Genomic DNA, 16099 nt, shown 5'->3' on the forward strand with positions numbered 1-16099 from the left:
AGGGGGCAGTCACACTGCTGAAAGCCTCACCACCAGGGCCGTATCCGGCACGCTTGGTAATGACCGACAATAAACATGAACAAATTATTAGACTCCCAATTATGACTTTTCTGGAAATAATGACGTCCATTTCTTGAACATAATGATGTAATTGATCAATATTATAACTCATTTGTCTTAATGACACAGCTGACTATCCTAAATGAAGACATGTTACCTCATAATTGGTTATAGTATTGAGGAACTGCACCCATTATTTTAAAACAGGAGGTCATTATTCCAAGAGGTGTTTGTAAGTGGAATTCAACATTATGAGTCTTCTAGATATAATCCTTTTCTAAAATAACAGAGAAACTGATCATTATTATTAATATAACTTATTTTAGAGAAATCACCCACTGTCTAAAGATATTCATATTGTTCCTCTGGATATGACGGTCTCAGTATTTTGAGAAGTGTAGACATAACTTTAAGAGATATCTGAAATATTTCAGAACTATTGAATCATTTTTTTTCCAGATAATTGAGTCATTGTTTTGAAAAGTTTCTGATCAGAATGACTTTCTGGAAGTTTTTTATTTCCTCACTCGGGCAGCAATGAGCTTCCCCGGCTTAAATCAAAGAGGCATTAATCTAAAACTGATTAACAGATTAGCACTGGTGAAATATGCTCTAAATATTTGTGATATTTTGCTCATTTCTTCATGACAATCACTTTTTAATTATTCCTATTACAGCATCAGTGTAACCGGTGTGTCTTAGCAGAGCAGCTGAGGAGATGAAACTGTCCCAGCAAAATGCAGAGGTCACACACTGCTCTCTTCTGGTCTCTCTCTGTTTGGACAGACTTACTCCCATCATTGATTTCAGTGACCCTATGTCCTCTGCAGCGCCCACCACAGGCCATCAGCAGCATTCAAATACCTTTCCTAAACAAGCAGAAGCAACACTACAGAGAAAATACACCAATTTCAAGAGTTTGAAATGTTTGCAAAGACAAAATAGTGACTGTGCATTCAAATTCTGCTGCAGACCTGTGCAGTGGTTGCAGAAATCACGTCCTTTGTAGTTTAGAGAATAGGAGTAATACAGTTAAATCTGAATGCCCAACAACAAGTCTGACGTTCTGTCTTTTCTGCAGGATTGCAAAAATGATTGCAAGTATAATTTGCATTCAGATTGCAGCGACGGACAGCAGTGATACAAGTATTCAGATCCTTTACTGAACTTCTGCTGCAGAGAATAAAATGAAACACTTCACTGGAGCACATTTAATCAGCTGCTTTTTTAACAGTCCCTCTTATGCTTCTGTACCGTGTTTTGAAAGTTTTTTACATGCATTTTTAATATGAATGTGCAATTTTGAGCATAGTCAAAGGAGAATTTCTGTCACTTTTGGAACAGACTATAAAGTTCATCCATCGATCTATCTGTCATGCCACTTAAAGAAACATGCGCTTCATTGTTTAAAATGTACTCCAAGTCTCAGAGAGGTGTCGCTCGTTTTGCATTCATCAGTTTTACAGCATTTTCCTCACCTGTGCTTCCCTTCATGTTAGGATCACATGCACTATCCACACTGAGCTGGCTCTACCTTCATCATTAGCAACTTAATCTGGAGCAATGCATTCTGTTTTATAAGCTGATTGGAGGTTAATGCAGCGCTGAAGCTAAATAAAAAAAATGTAGTACACTCTTCCCTCTGAAATGTAGAAGAACAGAGATAACACCTTAAACATGTACTGCACAGTATGATACCTTCACTGCCAGTCAGACAACATATCACTGTTTTCTGCTGCCATCATGTGGACAAGATCATAGTCAGTTTGCTCTGCGGCTCACCCACCTTCAAACTACATTAATGCTCAAACTGCTGAATCATTGCAGAGATTCACCACAAAGAATCCAACAACAGAGTCTGTACTCATCAGAACTTAACAAACATGGATGTTGTCATTAATTTGCAGCGATCAATCCTTCCTTCAGTGAAGCAACACATCCAAACCATCAACATTTATAGGTTTCTTTTACCACAACAGTTCAACAGTAAACTCCAAGCAGAAACCCTTCTGTAAACATTCCTCCATCAGCTCAGCATTCAGTCTTTCAGCCTCTCAGCAGATTTCTCCCACGGTTCTCTGGTGTTAAAGCACAAGCCCTCAAATCCAGCACCACCTTTATCCTACTTCTCAGAGTTCTTCCTGTGTGTTTTTTTTTCCTTTTACCTGTGTTGTTAAAGTGCAGCGTCCCATCCTGGCCATACATCCCTCTGAAGGCCGAGCCCTGACAGTGAGCCGGCCAGCTGAGCGACGGCCCATGAGCCGCGGCGGCTCTCTCGGGCCCGGCCAGGCTGAGGCAGGCTGGGAGGAGAAGCAGGGCTACTGTAGCCGCTCTGAGCTGTTTGCCGGGGCCGCCGGGCCGGCTGTTAGGGCCCACAGCACACAGGGATAATCCCCTAATGCCTGTCACAATGAGATTTGATTGGAGACCTGAACCAGCGGATTAATAGTGTCAAGTGAACAGAATGTAAAACCTAACCCAGAAACAAGCTAATTGGGCTCCCTGCCTCTCTTAAACAGCACATATTTAATTACAGTGTGGATTAAATTTCACTTAATGAGAGCAGTAATTTGTTTACTGGGACACGGTGCTGTCTGTTTTCTATAGCACACCTTTATAGTTCCTATACGGCTGCAGTGTTTAATACTCTTATCCAGATTAAATCATTACACCATCATAATCCCTGTAACTATGATCCAGATTTTCATAACAAATCATTGCAGATATAAAGTTCATGCTCGGTAGTGACTCTTTAATGACCAACAGAGCTCTATGATGAAGTGTCTCAGGGCAAAAAGTAAAGGAGTTTAACACTGACTGTCAGACAGTCAGTTTAAATCCAGAAGACAAACATCAAGAAAAGAAACCTGCAGAATCATGACCAATCATTGGAGGTTACATTGATATATGATTTGACCTGTTAGCTCTTCATTAAAACCACACGGCTCACTGAAGTGGTGTCATGATTTAATACAACAAAGATTTTTATTTCATTTATGACATTAATTTTGAGTTGGCCTTCTCGTTCTTCACTTGATTGAATTCATTTCCCAGTCAGATATAGAACCTTTAATTTCACTGGATTCAACTAACAGCTTAATATTTAATTAACATATAAATAAGTCACAAAAAGATATGAATAATAAACATTTAAAATATGACAAGACTTTTTAAAAGTCTATCATAATGTGTTTTTTTTAAGACTTTATTTCATCATGGAGTACTTTAACAGTGTACTATTATAATTATAATTATGATTATAATAGTAATTATAATAATAATAATAATAATAATATTATTATTATTATTATTATTATTATTATTATTATTTTATGACTTAATTATTATGATTATTAAATTGTCATTACATTATTTTAAAATTATTATTATATTATTATCATTATTATTATTATTATTGTTATTATTATTATTATTATTATTATTGTGACATTATTATTATTATTATATATTTTTTAAATTTGTTCCTATTCTTATTATTCTCTTATTATTAGCATTCTTTTTTTTTTTTTTTAGCATTATTATGTTTTTGATTTCAGTTTAAATGTATGTTCCCTAAATTTTGGCTTTTCACCTAACAATAAAAACCCTACATAAACATCCTGCTGTGCATTCTGTGTCTTTAATACTTCTTACTTTGCAGCTGTGTGAAATGCTTGATTCTGATTGGTCAAAACTCCAAAAAAAGAGTGATTAACTCTTAATTGTAATGCATGTTTAAAGGTGTGTCAGCTGCACAGCTCTGAGAAGACAGAGAGCTGAATTAGGACAGAAATGTCAACATAAAAATCACTACAGAAGTCCTGCAGTCGGATCTGGTGAAACTTAGCTGTAAAAGTCACTGTTACAAATTATAAAATGAGACCCAGAGTCCTGTGCATTGTGTAAAATATCTGCACTTCAGTTTGAAAAAGCTACAAACTGCAGAATGTAATCTGAGATGAAAAATGTGTCTTCAGTTTTTGTAACTCACAAACTTTTTACTGAGAAATGAATTTTCAGCAGAGGAGGAATGAATGAAGGAGAAACACTTGAATTATCAGTGATTCTCTGATGCCGAGCAGCAGAATCCAACAGATATGATTCTGAGAGCACAAGAAGAAGTGGGGCAGCAGCTGCTTGAGGATTCAGATACTCTATATCATGATAAACCCTGATCCGCAGCAGCTCACTGGGTATGAAAAATGCCAAATCTATAATCTGAAAACCTGCCAGTCCTGTTTGTTTTTTGTGGGAGTCGTTGGGTCAATTGGAACAGATAGCTGTGACTCAGACGGCATATTTAGAGCAGCGAGGCCTCTCGGTGCCCCGCTGTGGAGTTATTGAGCTCTGTAGGCAAACAGAGATCTGCAGAGGAGCCGCTGAAGGGCTGTTGTCGTGTTTACATTCAACAAGTGATTCTGCCAACAGCCAAGTTTGTCCAGGTTGTGACCGTTGAGCAATTAATCCCAAGTGTCTCAAACAGAGCTATGTGTTGAACGAGCTGCACACATTACCTGCTGAGAACACGGTTTGTAAGGTTGCTTCAGGAAATATGACATTATGGGGAATTAAACCTGCCTTTTTCTGCCTTGTCACTACTCATCATGTCTAAACCAGAGTAAAAAATGTCGCCTTTATAATGCCTGTCAGAGACATAACGTCAGCACTCTGTTTGGACAAAGACGCATAGTATAACCCGCTCTAGGCCAAAAAGGAGCTTACTGCAGGCGACTGCCAAAGAATGTATTTGTAACATAAATGTCCTGGTTTTGGAAGATTTGTTGAGCGTATATCGTGCTGGGTAAACAAATCCTTTCAGAACAGGTTTCCATTGTGCTCAAAAAGAGTCGAGTCAGGACTGTGGCCAGAGGTGAGACGGTTTTCAGGTCAGGGATAAAAGAGGTGGCAGAAAATCTGTTGCATTTGATAACCAAAATATGCAACCACTGTCTGACTCAGGGCTCTAAATACTGTCTGACTCAGGGCTCTAAATACTGTCAAATAATGTAGACACTGCAGGATGTGAATGCTCATTAGTCTTCATCCTGACAATATTTTCTAAAGAGAGGTGTTGGTTAGCAGCAAGCGGCAACCTCTGGTCTTAAAATATGAAGCCAATGCTAAAAACTGCAGTTCCTTGAGCGTCCACTAGAGGCTGGCTGCAGAAACACTGAAAACCACATACACACCCATTCAAAGAAGACGATCTTTACAGCAGAAATAAACATGTTTACAGCCTGGTTCAAAAAAAGGTTTAATTCTGAATAGCTAATTTCTCTATCTGTACACATTTTTTTTATAACTTGATATTTTTCGAAGATATTAAACTTATGAGTTTTGCCCAAATAAGGACATTGCTGGCTTGATTGACAGGCGGGCATCCTGTAGCTGTTAGCAAAAAGGCTAAAGGCCACCTCTTTACCTTACACTAGCTCAGATGAAGTTAGGTTGTGTCAGCATTTCCAATATGGCACCCGCCAACGATAGGCATCAAACCAGGGCTTCAGGAACAGATTGATGACATCACGGATACTACACTAATTTGAAACAGTAGATAACCGACTTGTTAGCATCAAGAATAGCCGCTGTGTCATCAAACATGTAGAACAAAATCTATAAACCTCCTGCAGGAACTTTTAGTTTGTGTAGATTTTGGCGCCCCCTGTGGACAAATATAGCCTACACCTCGTAGATTTGCTGATCATGTCCTGTACATGTCAAGGTCATACTTTCTGACTAAAAATGTCATCCTGCTGTCTTTTAAAAGTCAAATGTGTCACTCACTGCGAACATTTACTGTTGAACATGTTGAGAGAAGCTGTTTCCGTTGATCGTCTGGTCTGACACCTTCCCCCTCGCCGCGGTTTCAAGCATTAGAGAAAAGGTCTTGTTGCTAATGGTGGCGTCAGAGGTTGCTAAAGAGGCATCAGTCTCAATCCGTCTTTCAACCAGGTAAAAACTTCTCACATGGGGCGCTGTTGGCCTAGCGGTTTAAGCATGCCTCATATACAGCAGCTATAGTCCTCGTGCCAGTGGTCGCAGGTTTGACCCCCAGCCGTGACCATGAGCTGCATGTCGTCCCCCACCACTCTCTACTCCATTTCCTGTCTCTTTTCATCTGTCCAATCCATTAAAGGTGAAAAATCCCCCAAAAATGACTTAAAAAACGCCCATAAAAGCTCCTCATTAAGGCTTCAATGTGTGCAATTATTTATAATCCCAACTCAGCTTGTAATAAATCCAAATATGTTTGGATGAATGAAGAAGAATGAAGAGCTGCTGAAATAAAAAAGCACCTGGTTTCTACACAAAGAGAGACAAGCAAGCTGAATACAGGAGGATCAGATGAATCCTCTGTCTGTTGATTTGAACAGAGGACAGAAACTTGTACGCTCCTCTAGAAAGAGCTCGCAGAGTAATATGCATCCTACACATCTGCTCCAAGAAAATACATATTGGTGTATTATTCTTATCTTTTCAGCCGGTGAAAATGAATTTGCATCCCCACATCCCGTTGTCACATGCAAATGATTCAATGAATGACCATGGGAGTGAAAATAAACCCCCCGCCCAGCATCAACTGCTGCCTGTGAAAGCTACAGAGAGAGGTGGTGCTGCTCAGGGAGGTCTCTGCTTTCACTAATGAAGTTCAAAACATCAGACAGGAGAAGACAAAGCGCTTTTAGCAGCAGCAGCAGCAGTTTGTGGCGAGCTGATGGGGATTTCTGTGATCTTTAAGAACTCTGCTTGTTTGTGCAGAATCAGATCCTGCAGCCATGAAAACATGTAAGCACAGCCTCATCTTGTCACAGTTATCACCTGCCACACCTGCTCAGCCTCTCAGCCCACTACATTTCCACTCCCCTTCGTTTACCTGAACCACACTCTCCTCATTAAGCCAACACAAATCACCTGTTTCTCATTACCTGCTGCCAGTATTTAAGTCCCGGTTTCAGCTCACTCAGTGCCAGATGTTCTCACTGCAAATGCAAGACTCTCCAGCACTTTTCCTCGGACTGATCTCCCGGTTTCGACCCTGCCTGTCCCCGACCTTCCTTCCTCGTTTCTGCCCTGGTAACTACCTCAGCCTTCTGTCCCCGACCAAGAGATTTGCCTGCTCCTCGTCTGTTTCCAGCCTGATCCTCCACACAGCGAAACCAGCTTCAAGACTGTTACCTGCTGTTTCCTCCGGGCTCCAGTGTGCTGCTTTTGGGTTCACCCTCACACCCGTAACACATCTGATCTGTCAGACTTATATCTTTTAGACTTTACTCAACACAGACAAAGTTTTGAAAGCACTGAAGATCCAGAATACAGTGCTAACATGAATATAATGACATACTTGTGTGTCCATGATATTCTACTTCTATTCAGTTAAAGTCGTTGACATGTCAGAGGGTTTTATTTTATGATTAGATGCAGAACTACTTGATTCAGTGAGTTAATACTTATACAGTTTCTGCAACCCCAATTTAAAAAGTTTGGCTGCTGTATGAAATGTTTAAAAAGCTGAATTTAATGGTTTGCTTTTATTGAAAAATAGTGCAAATCTAACATTTGTTGAAGCTGAAAAAAATATTTGTAATCATAGTGAAGATGTCATCATTTATTAGCAATCTGATGGCAGCAACATGTTCCGAAAAAGTTGGGACAGGGGCATGTTTACCATTGTGTTGCATGACCTCTTCTTTTCCCAACACTGTAATTTTGGGAGCCGAGGAGATCAGTTTCCAGAATTTGAAAGTGAAATGTTGTCCCATTCTTGCCTGATATAGGATGTCAGCTGCTCAACAGGGTCTCCTTTATTGTAGTTTTGTCAATGGGTGATGTAGCGACTACAAAGAGCCAGATGCCGCTGAGTGGCTGAGGTTGGGCCTAGTAAAGTGTCTGAAGCACTAAAAGCAAAAATTCACTGATGTACAAAAAAGTGATTTTTTGCTTTTATTAACGAAAAAGGAGAATCAACTCATGATAAAGAACACAAACAAATGATTAAAGTGTTCAAAAGAAAAATAGTGAAAATAGTGGTCAACAAAAAGTACGGAGACCCAGCTCACCCTCTCTCTCTCTACCTCCAGACAAAAGAAACCAGGTGGCCTAAGTGAACAGAATATCCGCGCCCCCTAACACATGACCCATAAATAACTTAATGAACTGACCCCACAATAAACCATATCGTAAACAAACAACAAAAGCAACACCACAAAAAATATACAAACAATAACCTACCCTAAACCTCAGAATAAGATACTATACACACTTGAGTCCTTCATGTCTCCTACAGGTGATAAGTCGGGACTGCAGGCGGTCTAGTTCAGCACCTGGACTCATCTTCTGCAGAGCCATGATTTTGTAATACGTGCTGAATGTAGTTCGGCATTGTCTTGCTGAAATATGTAAGGTCTTCCCTGAGGCATTAATGTTGCCTTCTCCCATGTGTAAGCTCCACTATCATTGCTTTTTAACTGAGTGCAGATAACAAGCCAAGTGGTGTTTCATAGCATGGGATGTGGTGTCCATGGTTTCCACAAGGAGTGTCAGATTTTGATTTGTCAGACTGCAGGACAGTTTGCTGCCTCGGGATGAAGCCAAGAGAAGTCGGCAGAATTTCTAGATCATGTTTATGTACGGTCTCCTCTTTGCATGGTACAGTTTGAACCTGCTTTTGTTGATGCAGTGATAAACCGTGTATATAGACAACAGTTTTTGTAAGTGGTTTTGAACCCATGCAGTGATTTCCACTACAGAGTCATGTCCGAATTTAAAGCAGTGAAGATGATGGCCGTCCAGTATTGGATTTGGTCCTGGTCCAGATCTCTGAATCTTTTAATGATATAATGAACTGTAGATGATGAAATCCACTCATTCTTGGGGAGCAATATTCTGAGGCTGTGACAGACTGTGTGAGCAAGAAGTTCAACAGAGTGGTGAATCTTTCCCCATCTCTTCTTCTGAGACTCAGCCTCTCTGGAGAGCTCTATTATTCCCAGGTATGTTACTAACCTGTTGCAAATCAACCTCATTAGTGAGGAGATGTTCCTCCAAAGCTTTTTTGTGGCATAACAGAACTTTTTCAGTGATTTGATGTCCCTTTCTGAACTGTTTTGAAACCTGTGGCTCACATAAACATATAAAAATCAAGTAAATGATTTGCAAACAATCAAAGTCTGTTTTTATTAATATTTTACACAGCGTCCCATCGAGGTATTGTTTTAAGTGTCTGACAGAAAGAGAGAGTAAAGAAAGAGTAATGTTGTACCATCTGCACAGCAACACCAGGTTCATATCGACCCACTGACTGCTCTAGCATCTCCAAATCCTCTGAACAACCATCACCATCAGGCACGGCTCCCATGGCCTTTTTAACAACCTCCATATCTGTGACACACCTCCTGGATTACAGCCGTGAGAAACAGGCAGAGAAAAATGGCGTTGAAATGATCCAGCTTAGCTCAGCAGACGCACGGCTTCAACGCAGCAACCGAACAGAAAAAGGAAAACAAAGCAGCTGCCACGGTCCGGCATTTTCCTCCCAAGGTGCCAAAAACCAAAAGTGTGTACTCACCAAAGGGAAGGTCCATACTTGAAGTGACTTGTGAGTTTACATTGACCATGTCGTCCTCTGATTCCTCTCAAACATGTGTTTTAAATCCACTTTTCCCTCCTCAACATAAAGGTGTAAAGTGTGGAAGTTAGGCACGGGGTGCTGCAGTGTGAGAAGGCTGTTGTTGGTGCAAGGTAAGGCCGCTGCTGCCGCTGTTATCTTATTGATTTTCCTAATCTGGGCAAATGTGGGTGGGGAGGTTAAACAGTAACCAGGCTCGTATGGACACCAATCTATATAGCAGCTGTAACTAAGGCAACGTGATGATAGAAACTCAAATAGACATAAAGTTATCATGAGCTTCTCCCTCTGTCTCATCACCTAACAGACGATTCTCCTCACGCAGAGCGAAGGAGAGCGCCTCATTACAGAAAGTGAGTTCATGGAGACGGGAGAGAGGGAAAGGCCGAGGGTGGAGGGAGACATAAAAGACGGAGAGGAGTGGAGAATGTACTCAAGGAGGCAGCGACAAACTGAGCCGAAGAGACGTCAGAGGTTTTGTTTTGACTGATGGAGGAAAGTCATTTACCCTTCAGACTGAAATCAATGTTTTACACAATATTTCCATTCCTCCAAACATTTATTTTCATTAAATAAAATTTTTCTTCACATATTTTTGAAGAGTTTGTTTTGTTTAGTTGTAGATATTTTGAATACATGTCATTTTGTCTCATGAATGTTGTGATTAGTTGTGGTTTATACACCAATTAGCTTCAACAGTTCTCTAATCCAGTGACTGAATAATTAAGCCAGTCTCTTTGGTTCTATATATTCACATTGAAGTGTTTAGATGCTGATCACACCTGATGAAGGTCACTTAGACTGAAATGAATGATTCAATAAATGTTGTTTCACTCTCCTCTGACGCACCTGTCTGTCATTTCTAAGACATCCCTCATCTTCGTGCTATCGCTGGTTATTTCATGGTCTTCATGTGATTCACAGACTCAGAATGAGCAGCTCTAGATTTAGGCGGTTTTGCTTTCTTCCACACAAGAGTAAAAAGTGGAAACAGCTATGATGCTGAAGTTAGCTTCCAAATTGTCTGTTCAGGGGGTAATTAAGAGAACCAGATTCTGATTCAGAATCACTTTATCTGGACTTTTCAGGTCTGGACTAGATTATCCAACACAGACAAGAGACTTTAAAACACAGCTTCAGATTTATGCTTTGTCGTAACAAGTGGCATCCTATTCATAGAGTCTACGTACAACTGGAACTGTGTTTGAAAAAGTCTAACTTTGGACTTTCTTTTCTTTTCTTTTCTTCTTCAGTTTTCTTTACAGACAATTTTAATTTGGTTCAAAACTGGTTTTCCAGGAATAAGCTTGATTTTAATAAGAAAAAAATCATGTTGCATGTTATATGGCACAAGACATAGTCTCTCCAGCTCACCTGGTGTATTAATTAATTTCGATGACGGATCTCCTCTAGAGCAAGTAAATACATTTAAATATTTAGGTCTCTGGTTTGACTCTGAGCAATTCCTTTAAGCTATATATCGATTATATTACTAAAAGAGTTTATGGCTGTCTTGGCAGCATGTATCGCTCAGTTAACTCCTCCTGTACACATTCAAGGCCGTCCACAACCTCTCCCCCCCGTATCTCTCTGATCTCCTCCACATCGTCGCCCCCTCTCGCTCCCTCAGGTCTTCCTCCTCCCTCCACCTCTCTGTGCCCCCCGCCCGTCTCAGCACCATGGGGAGCAGAGCTTTCAGTCGCTCTGCTCCCCAACTCTGGAACTCACTCCCACCGGACATCCGAAACTCTGACTCACTACCCCTCTTCAAATCAAAACTCAAAACCCATCTGTTTCAAACTGCATTCCCTGCTTAATTTCCACTGCTTCATTTTTAACTTGGTGTTACTTTGCTTGTTGTTTTTATTTATCTTATCGTGTTGTTTTATTTATTGTGTTTTTATCTGTCTGTAAAGCGACCTTGAGTGCTTTGAAAGGCGCTTCTAAATAAAATGTATTATTATTATTATTAACTGCTTTTCATTTAAGGTAAGGAAATAATTATATCTCAAATAATATTACCCATCTTGGACTATGCTGATGTTGTCTATCAGTGCACGTCAGACACTCACCTTAAGCCTCTCAATACTGTTTTTAATTCTCTTTGTCGCTTTGTTTTACGGTGTCCATACAGAACACAATATTGCCTCATGTTTGAAGCACTTCATTGGCTTCAGCCTAAAACAAGAAGACAATTTCACTGGCTCAGTTTGTTTTTAAATGTATTCACATTAACTGTCCGCCCTATCTAAAAGAGTTCCTGGTTCATTTTTCAACTTCATCTTCCCTCAGACATACACAGCATCCCCTCTTCATTGTCACCAAAACCCATAAAGAAATTGGTCGCAGGTCATTCAAATTCAAACCTGGCTCCGCTCATCTTGACTTTGGTTTGTTGTTGTAGTTAAGTGAAATACGATCTGGTGATAACACAGAGTGTTTTATTCTGAAAATTAACCGGATGTTTTCATTTCGTTTTGGTGAAACCTGACTTCCTGTCCCGCTCCATCTGCTCTGTTTAGATTGATGCGTCGTGCTCCGGCATCTGGAGAAAATAGGAGTCTTGTGTATCTGATCCGGAGGGCTCAGACCTGCTGGATCAGAGACGCAGCTGGAATGCAACGGAGCGGATCCAGTGGAAGTTAACACATTGACTAGAATATTCTATTAGATCTGGTGCTGTGACGGATCAGAGATGGACCGGACACGGATCTGGTGGAATTTGGCCGTAAAGCTTCTGTAAGATAATCTAGTTCAGCTCTAATGTGTCTGAAGATAGTGGTTTTGGATCAGGACCTGGTCCAATGTGGTCTTGGGGTGAAAAAAGTCATAAATATCCCTATTTTTTCACATTTTACAAATACTGTGGAGGTTAAACGAAATTGAAAGTGGATTTTAGACCGTGTCAAGGCTCACCTGAAATTGACCAGGAATTTTCAGGAGTTGTGGGCATGACAGGACTTTAACTTACACTCTGAGTTCAAAGTTTTACAAGAGGTTGGTGTAAACAGCTGCTTCTTTATGCTTATTTGTGGGGAACTTTCTTTGTTTGCTCTGCAGAAATGTTTTCATATCAAATATTCTACATGTTCACTGTTAGTCTGAGTGAAGAGGCGCAGCCGAGTCCTCATATTTGACACCATAAAAGCAGCATTAGTCTCCTGATTTATGGCACAGGGAGCCTCTGAGGAGAGGATGAAGAGATGTAATGAGGTGAAATGCAGGACAGAAAATTTCCTGCTGCAGCAGTGAATAAACACAAAGAGCAGACAGCAGAATAATTATAGGGACATAAAGCGCCATCGGTTATTTATAACTTCATTAATGTTCAGTCAGGCAGACAGACATCCCAGAAACAAAACTCATTTACTGCAAGAATGACCGGACAAAGAACTGTTCAACTAAACCCATTCACCTGAGTATGAAACACTTTAAACTTATAAACACACGGGGGGGATCTTAGTGGTAGCTGGACTGAAGTGTCATTTTGTACGACAGCCCACGTGTTGATTAAACGAGTACGACACTGCATGGAGTGGGGCTTTGTATTTTTTATCTATCTTCCATTAAAGCTATCTGTATGTTTTTTTAAGTTTGTGTTTGTTGCACACTGGTTTCTCCAGACAACACCCCGTTCCCCCTGAAACACACACTAACATGATGTTCACTGCAAGCAGAAACCTCTGGTCTCAAAAATGAAGCCAATAAAAGTGCTAAAAGTGTTTTATTCCATCTTACTTCATTTATGTATTATCTAGTTCCAATTTAAGGCAATTTTAAAGTCATATTCTGTCTCATTTTAAATTATTTTAGACACATATTTATAATTTATTCACTTAATGTTTTGATCTGTATTTATTTTATTTATTGTGGATTATTTTATTATTTATTTAGTAATGCATTAGATCTTATCATCTTATGATTTTAACAGATTACCTCTCAGAGTTTCTTTTAACTGTTTATTTTGATTTTTCACAGCTTGACACACAATTTCTACATTACTTACCATCTATATAAGGAAGAAAGTAAAAAAATAAAAAAAACAATAATAAAGAGAACAAAATAAAAAAAATAAAGAAAAATGTATATATTACTTAAAACAAATATATACACAGAAAATACAAATAAGAGTAAAAATAAAAACTAAGAATTTCAATATTATTTTTGTTTTACTTTTCTGTATTTACTTTGAATGAAGCATCTTAGTTTCTTCTACTTGTTTAATATTTTAGTGTTTTATTATTTTATTAATTGATTTCATTTTGGTGAGTTTAATTTCCCATCATAAGTTTTGACATTTTATTTTTCCTCCAGTGTTTCCTCAGTTCGTCAGCAACTTATTATTATTATTTTTTTTTATATTATTTTTTTTTTTTTTATTTGTGTATTTTTATTTTATATATAGTGTTCTTAACCTTGCATATTGATTGGGGTGGGTCTTCTTTTTTAGTTGATTCTATTTCATCACTCCTGTGATTATTTTTATGTACAGCATTTTTTTGTTACAATATAACTGTATGAAAGGTGCTTTACAAATAAAGTCTTATTGATTGATTGATGCATTACATGAAAAGAAAACAATCCAGTCCTCTGTGTATTCAAGCACACCACACCTTTCATTTTTTTGGGATTCAAGAGAAAAATGACTTACAAGCAAAAATAAACATTTGGGATGTGAAAAAAGTTGGATATCAATCAATCACTCAATCAATCAATCAATCTTTATTTGTACAGCGCCAAATCACAACAAACGTTATCTCAAGACGCTTCTACAAACATAGGAGGTCTAGACCACTCTATGTCAATATATATCTAATCTATCAGAATATATATCTACAAAAGAAATGTTCATCAAAGACGACAGATTGTCCATAATCCTCCTGTCAGCCACCACCTCCACAGGGTCCAGGACTGAGCTGGACTTCTATAAGACCCTCCTCAGCCCTAAAAAGAAGACATTTCCTACACGCCTCCCTTCTTATATGAGTAAATGAGCACAGGTTCTTTAAGTTCACTTTGCATAACATTTCCTCAAAACAGAAATACTCTTACTGTACCTGTGTGTAGTGAGAGCACACAGATCCAGCACATCTGTCCAGGTAGGAGAAGTGGTTCCTCTCATCATACCAGACCTGGACCAGATCAGGGATGAACTGAGGCCTGCCACACACAACACAATGTTTCATCCACATGTTGGAGTATATAACCAGGTACACATCAAAGGCCAAAAGACCAAGAAGGCTCCAGGACCAGACGGCGTGTCCCCCTCCTGCCTGAGAGTCTGTGCTGAGCAGCTGGCCCCCATCTTCACAAAGATCTTCAACACATCGCTGGAGCTGTGTGAAGTGCCCTCATGCTTCAAAAGCTCCACCATCATCCCAGTCCCAAAGAAACCCACCATCACAGGACTCAATGACTACAGGCCCGTCGCCCTGACGTCTGTGGTCATGAAGTCCTTCGAGAGACTAGTGTTGAGCCACCTGAAGGACATCACAGGCCCCCTGCTGGACCCCCTGCAGTTTGCCTACCGGGCAAACAGGTCGGTGGAGGATGCAGTCAACATGGGTCTGAACTACATCCTGCATCACCTGGACTCCCCCAGGACCTACGCTAGGATCCTGTTTGTGGACTTCAGCTCTGCGTTCAACACCATCATACCAGACATCCTGCACCAGAAACTCACCCAGCTCACAGTGCCGGCCTCCATCTGTCAGTGGATCACCAACTTCCTGACGGACAGGAGACAGCAGGTGAGGCTGGGGAGCATCAAATCCAGCACCCGGACCATCAGCACTGGCGCCCCACAGGGATGTGTTCTCTCCCCACTGCTCTTCTCCCTCTACACCAATGACTGCACCTCAGGGGACCCCTCGGTGAAACTCCTGAAGTTCGCAGACGACACCACCGTCATCGGTCTCATCCAGGACGGAGACGAGTCTGCTTACAGACAGGAGGTGGAAAAGCTGGCTCTCTGGTGTAGTCAGAACCATCTGGAGCTGAACCCGCTCAAGACGGTAGAGATGACAGTGGACTTCAGGAGAAGCCCCCCTCCACTCCCCCCCCTCACCATCCTGAACAGCACTGTGTCTACTGTGGACTCCTTCAGGTTCCTGGGATCCACTATTTCCCGCGACCTGAGGTGGACCTCCCACATAGACACAATCAGGAAAAAGGCCCAGCAGAGGATGTACTTCCTGCGTCAGCTCAGGAAGTTCAACCTGCCCCAGGAGCTGCTGATCATGTTCTACACCTCCATCATCCAGTCTGTTCTGTGTACCTCCATCACTGTCTGGTTTGGCTCTGCAACCAAACTAGACAAACACAGACTGCAACGGACTATAAGGACTGCAGAGAAAATCATCGGTGTCGACCTGCCCCCCATCCAGGACTTGTACCGGTCCCGGGCCAGGAAAC

At 40.4% G+C, this 16099-nt stretch overlaps 1 protein-coding gene and 1 long non-coding RNA gene across 4 annotated transcripts in view; one reads left to right on the top strand and one right to left on the bottom strand.

Annotated features, from left to right (window-relative positions):
• hnf4a (hepatocyte nuclear factor 4, alpha) overlaps window positions 1-14890 on the bottom strand; it is a 37288-nt gene extending 22398 nt beyond the window's left edge. Inside the window, exon 1 of the mRNA XM_034694995.1 lies at window positions 14743-14890. Within this exon, the coding sequence (XP_034550886.1) occupies window positions 14743-14776 (34 nt within the window). The 5' untranslated portion in view covers window positions 14777-14890. The remainder of the gene's footprint in view (window positions 1-14742) is intronic.
• LOC117821028 lies at window positions 7082-10275 on the top strand. Of its 3 annotated transcripts, XR_004632898.1 has the most exons (4): window positions 7082-7134; window positions 9331-9613; window positions 9737-9798; window positions 10011-10275. It is a non-coding gene; the product is annotated as an uncharacterized LOC117821028 (long non-coding RNA). The 3 variants fall into 3 exon arrangements; XR_004632899.1 differs by lacking the exon at window positions 7082-7134 and having other exon boundaries at window positions 8305-9655; XR_004632897.1 differs by lacking the exon at window positions 7082-7134 and having other exon boundaries at window positions 8305-9613.
• Window positions 14891-16099: the final 1209 nt, after the last annotated feature.

The sequence above is a fragment of the Notolabrus celidotus genome, chromosome 11 (assembly GCF_009762535.1).
Source record: "Notolabrus celidotus isolate fNotCel1 chromosome 11, fNotCel1.pri, whole genome shotgun sequence".
NCBI classification, from domain to species: Eukaryota; Metazoa; Chordata; class Actinopteri; order Labriformes; family Labridae; genus Notolabrus; species Notolabrus celidotus.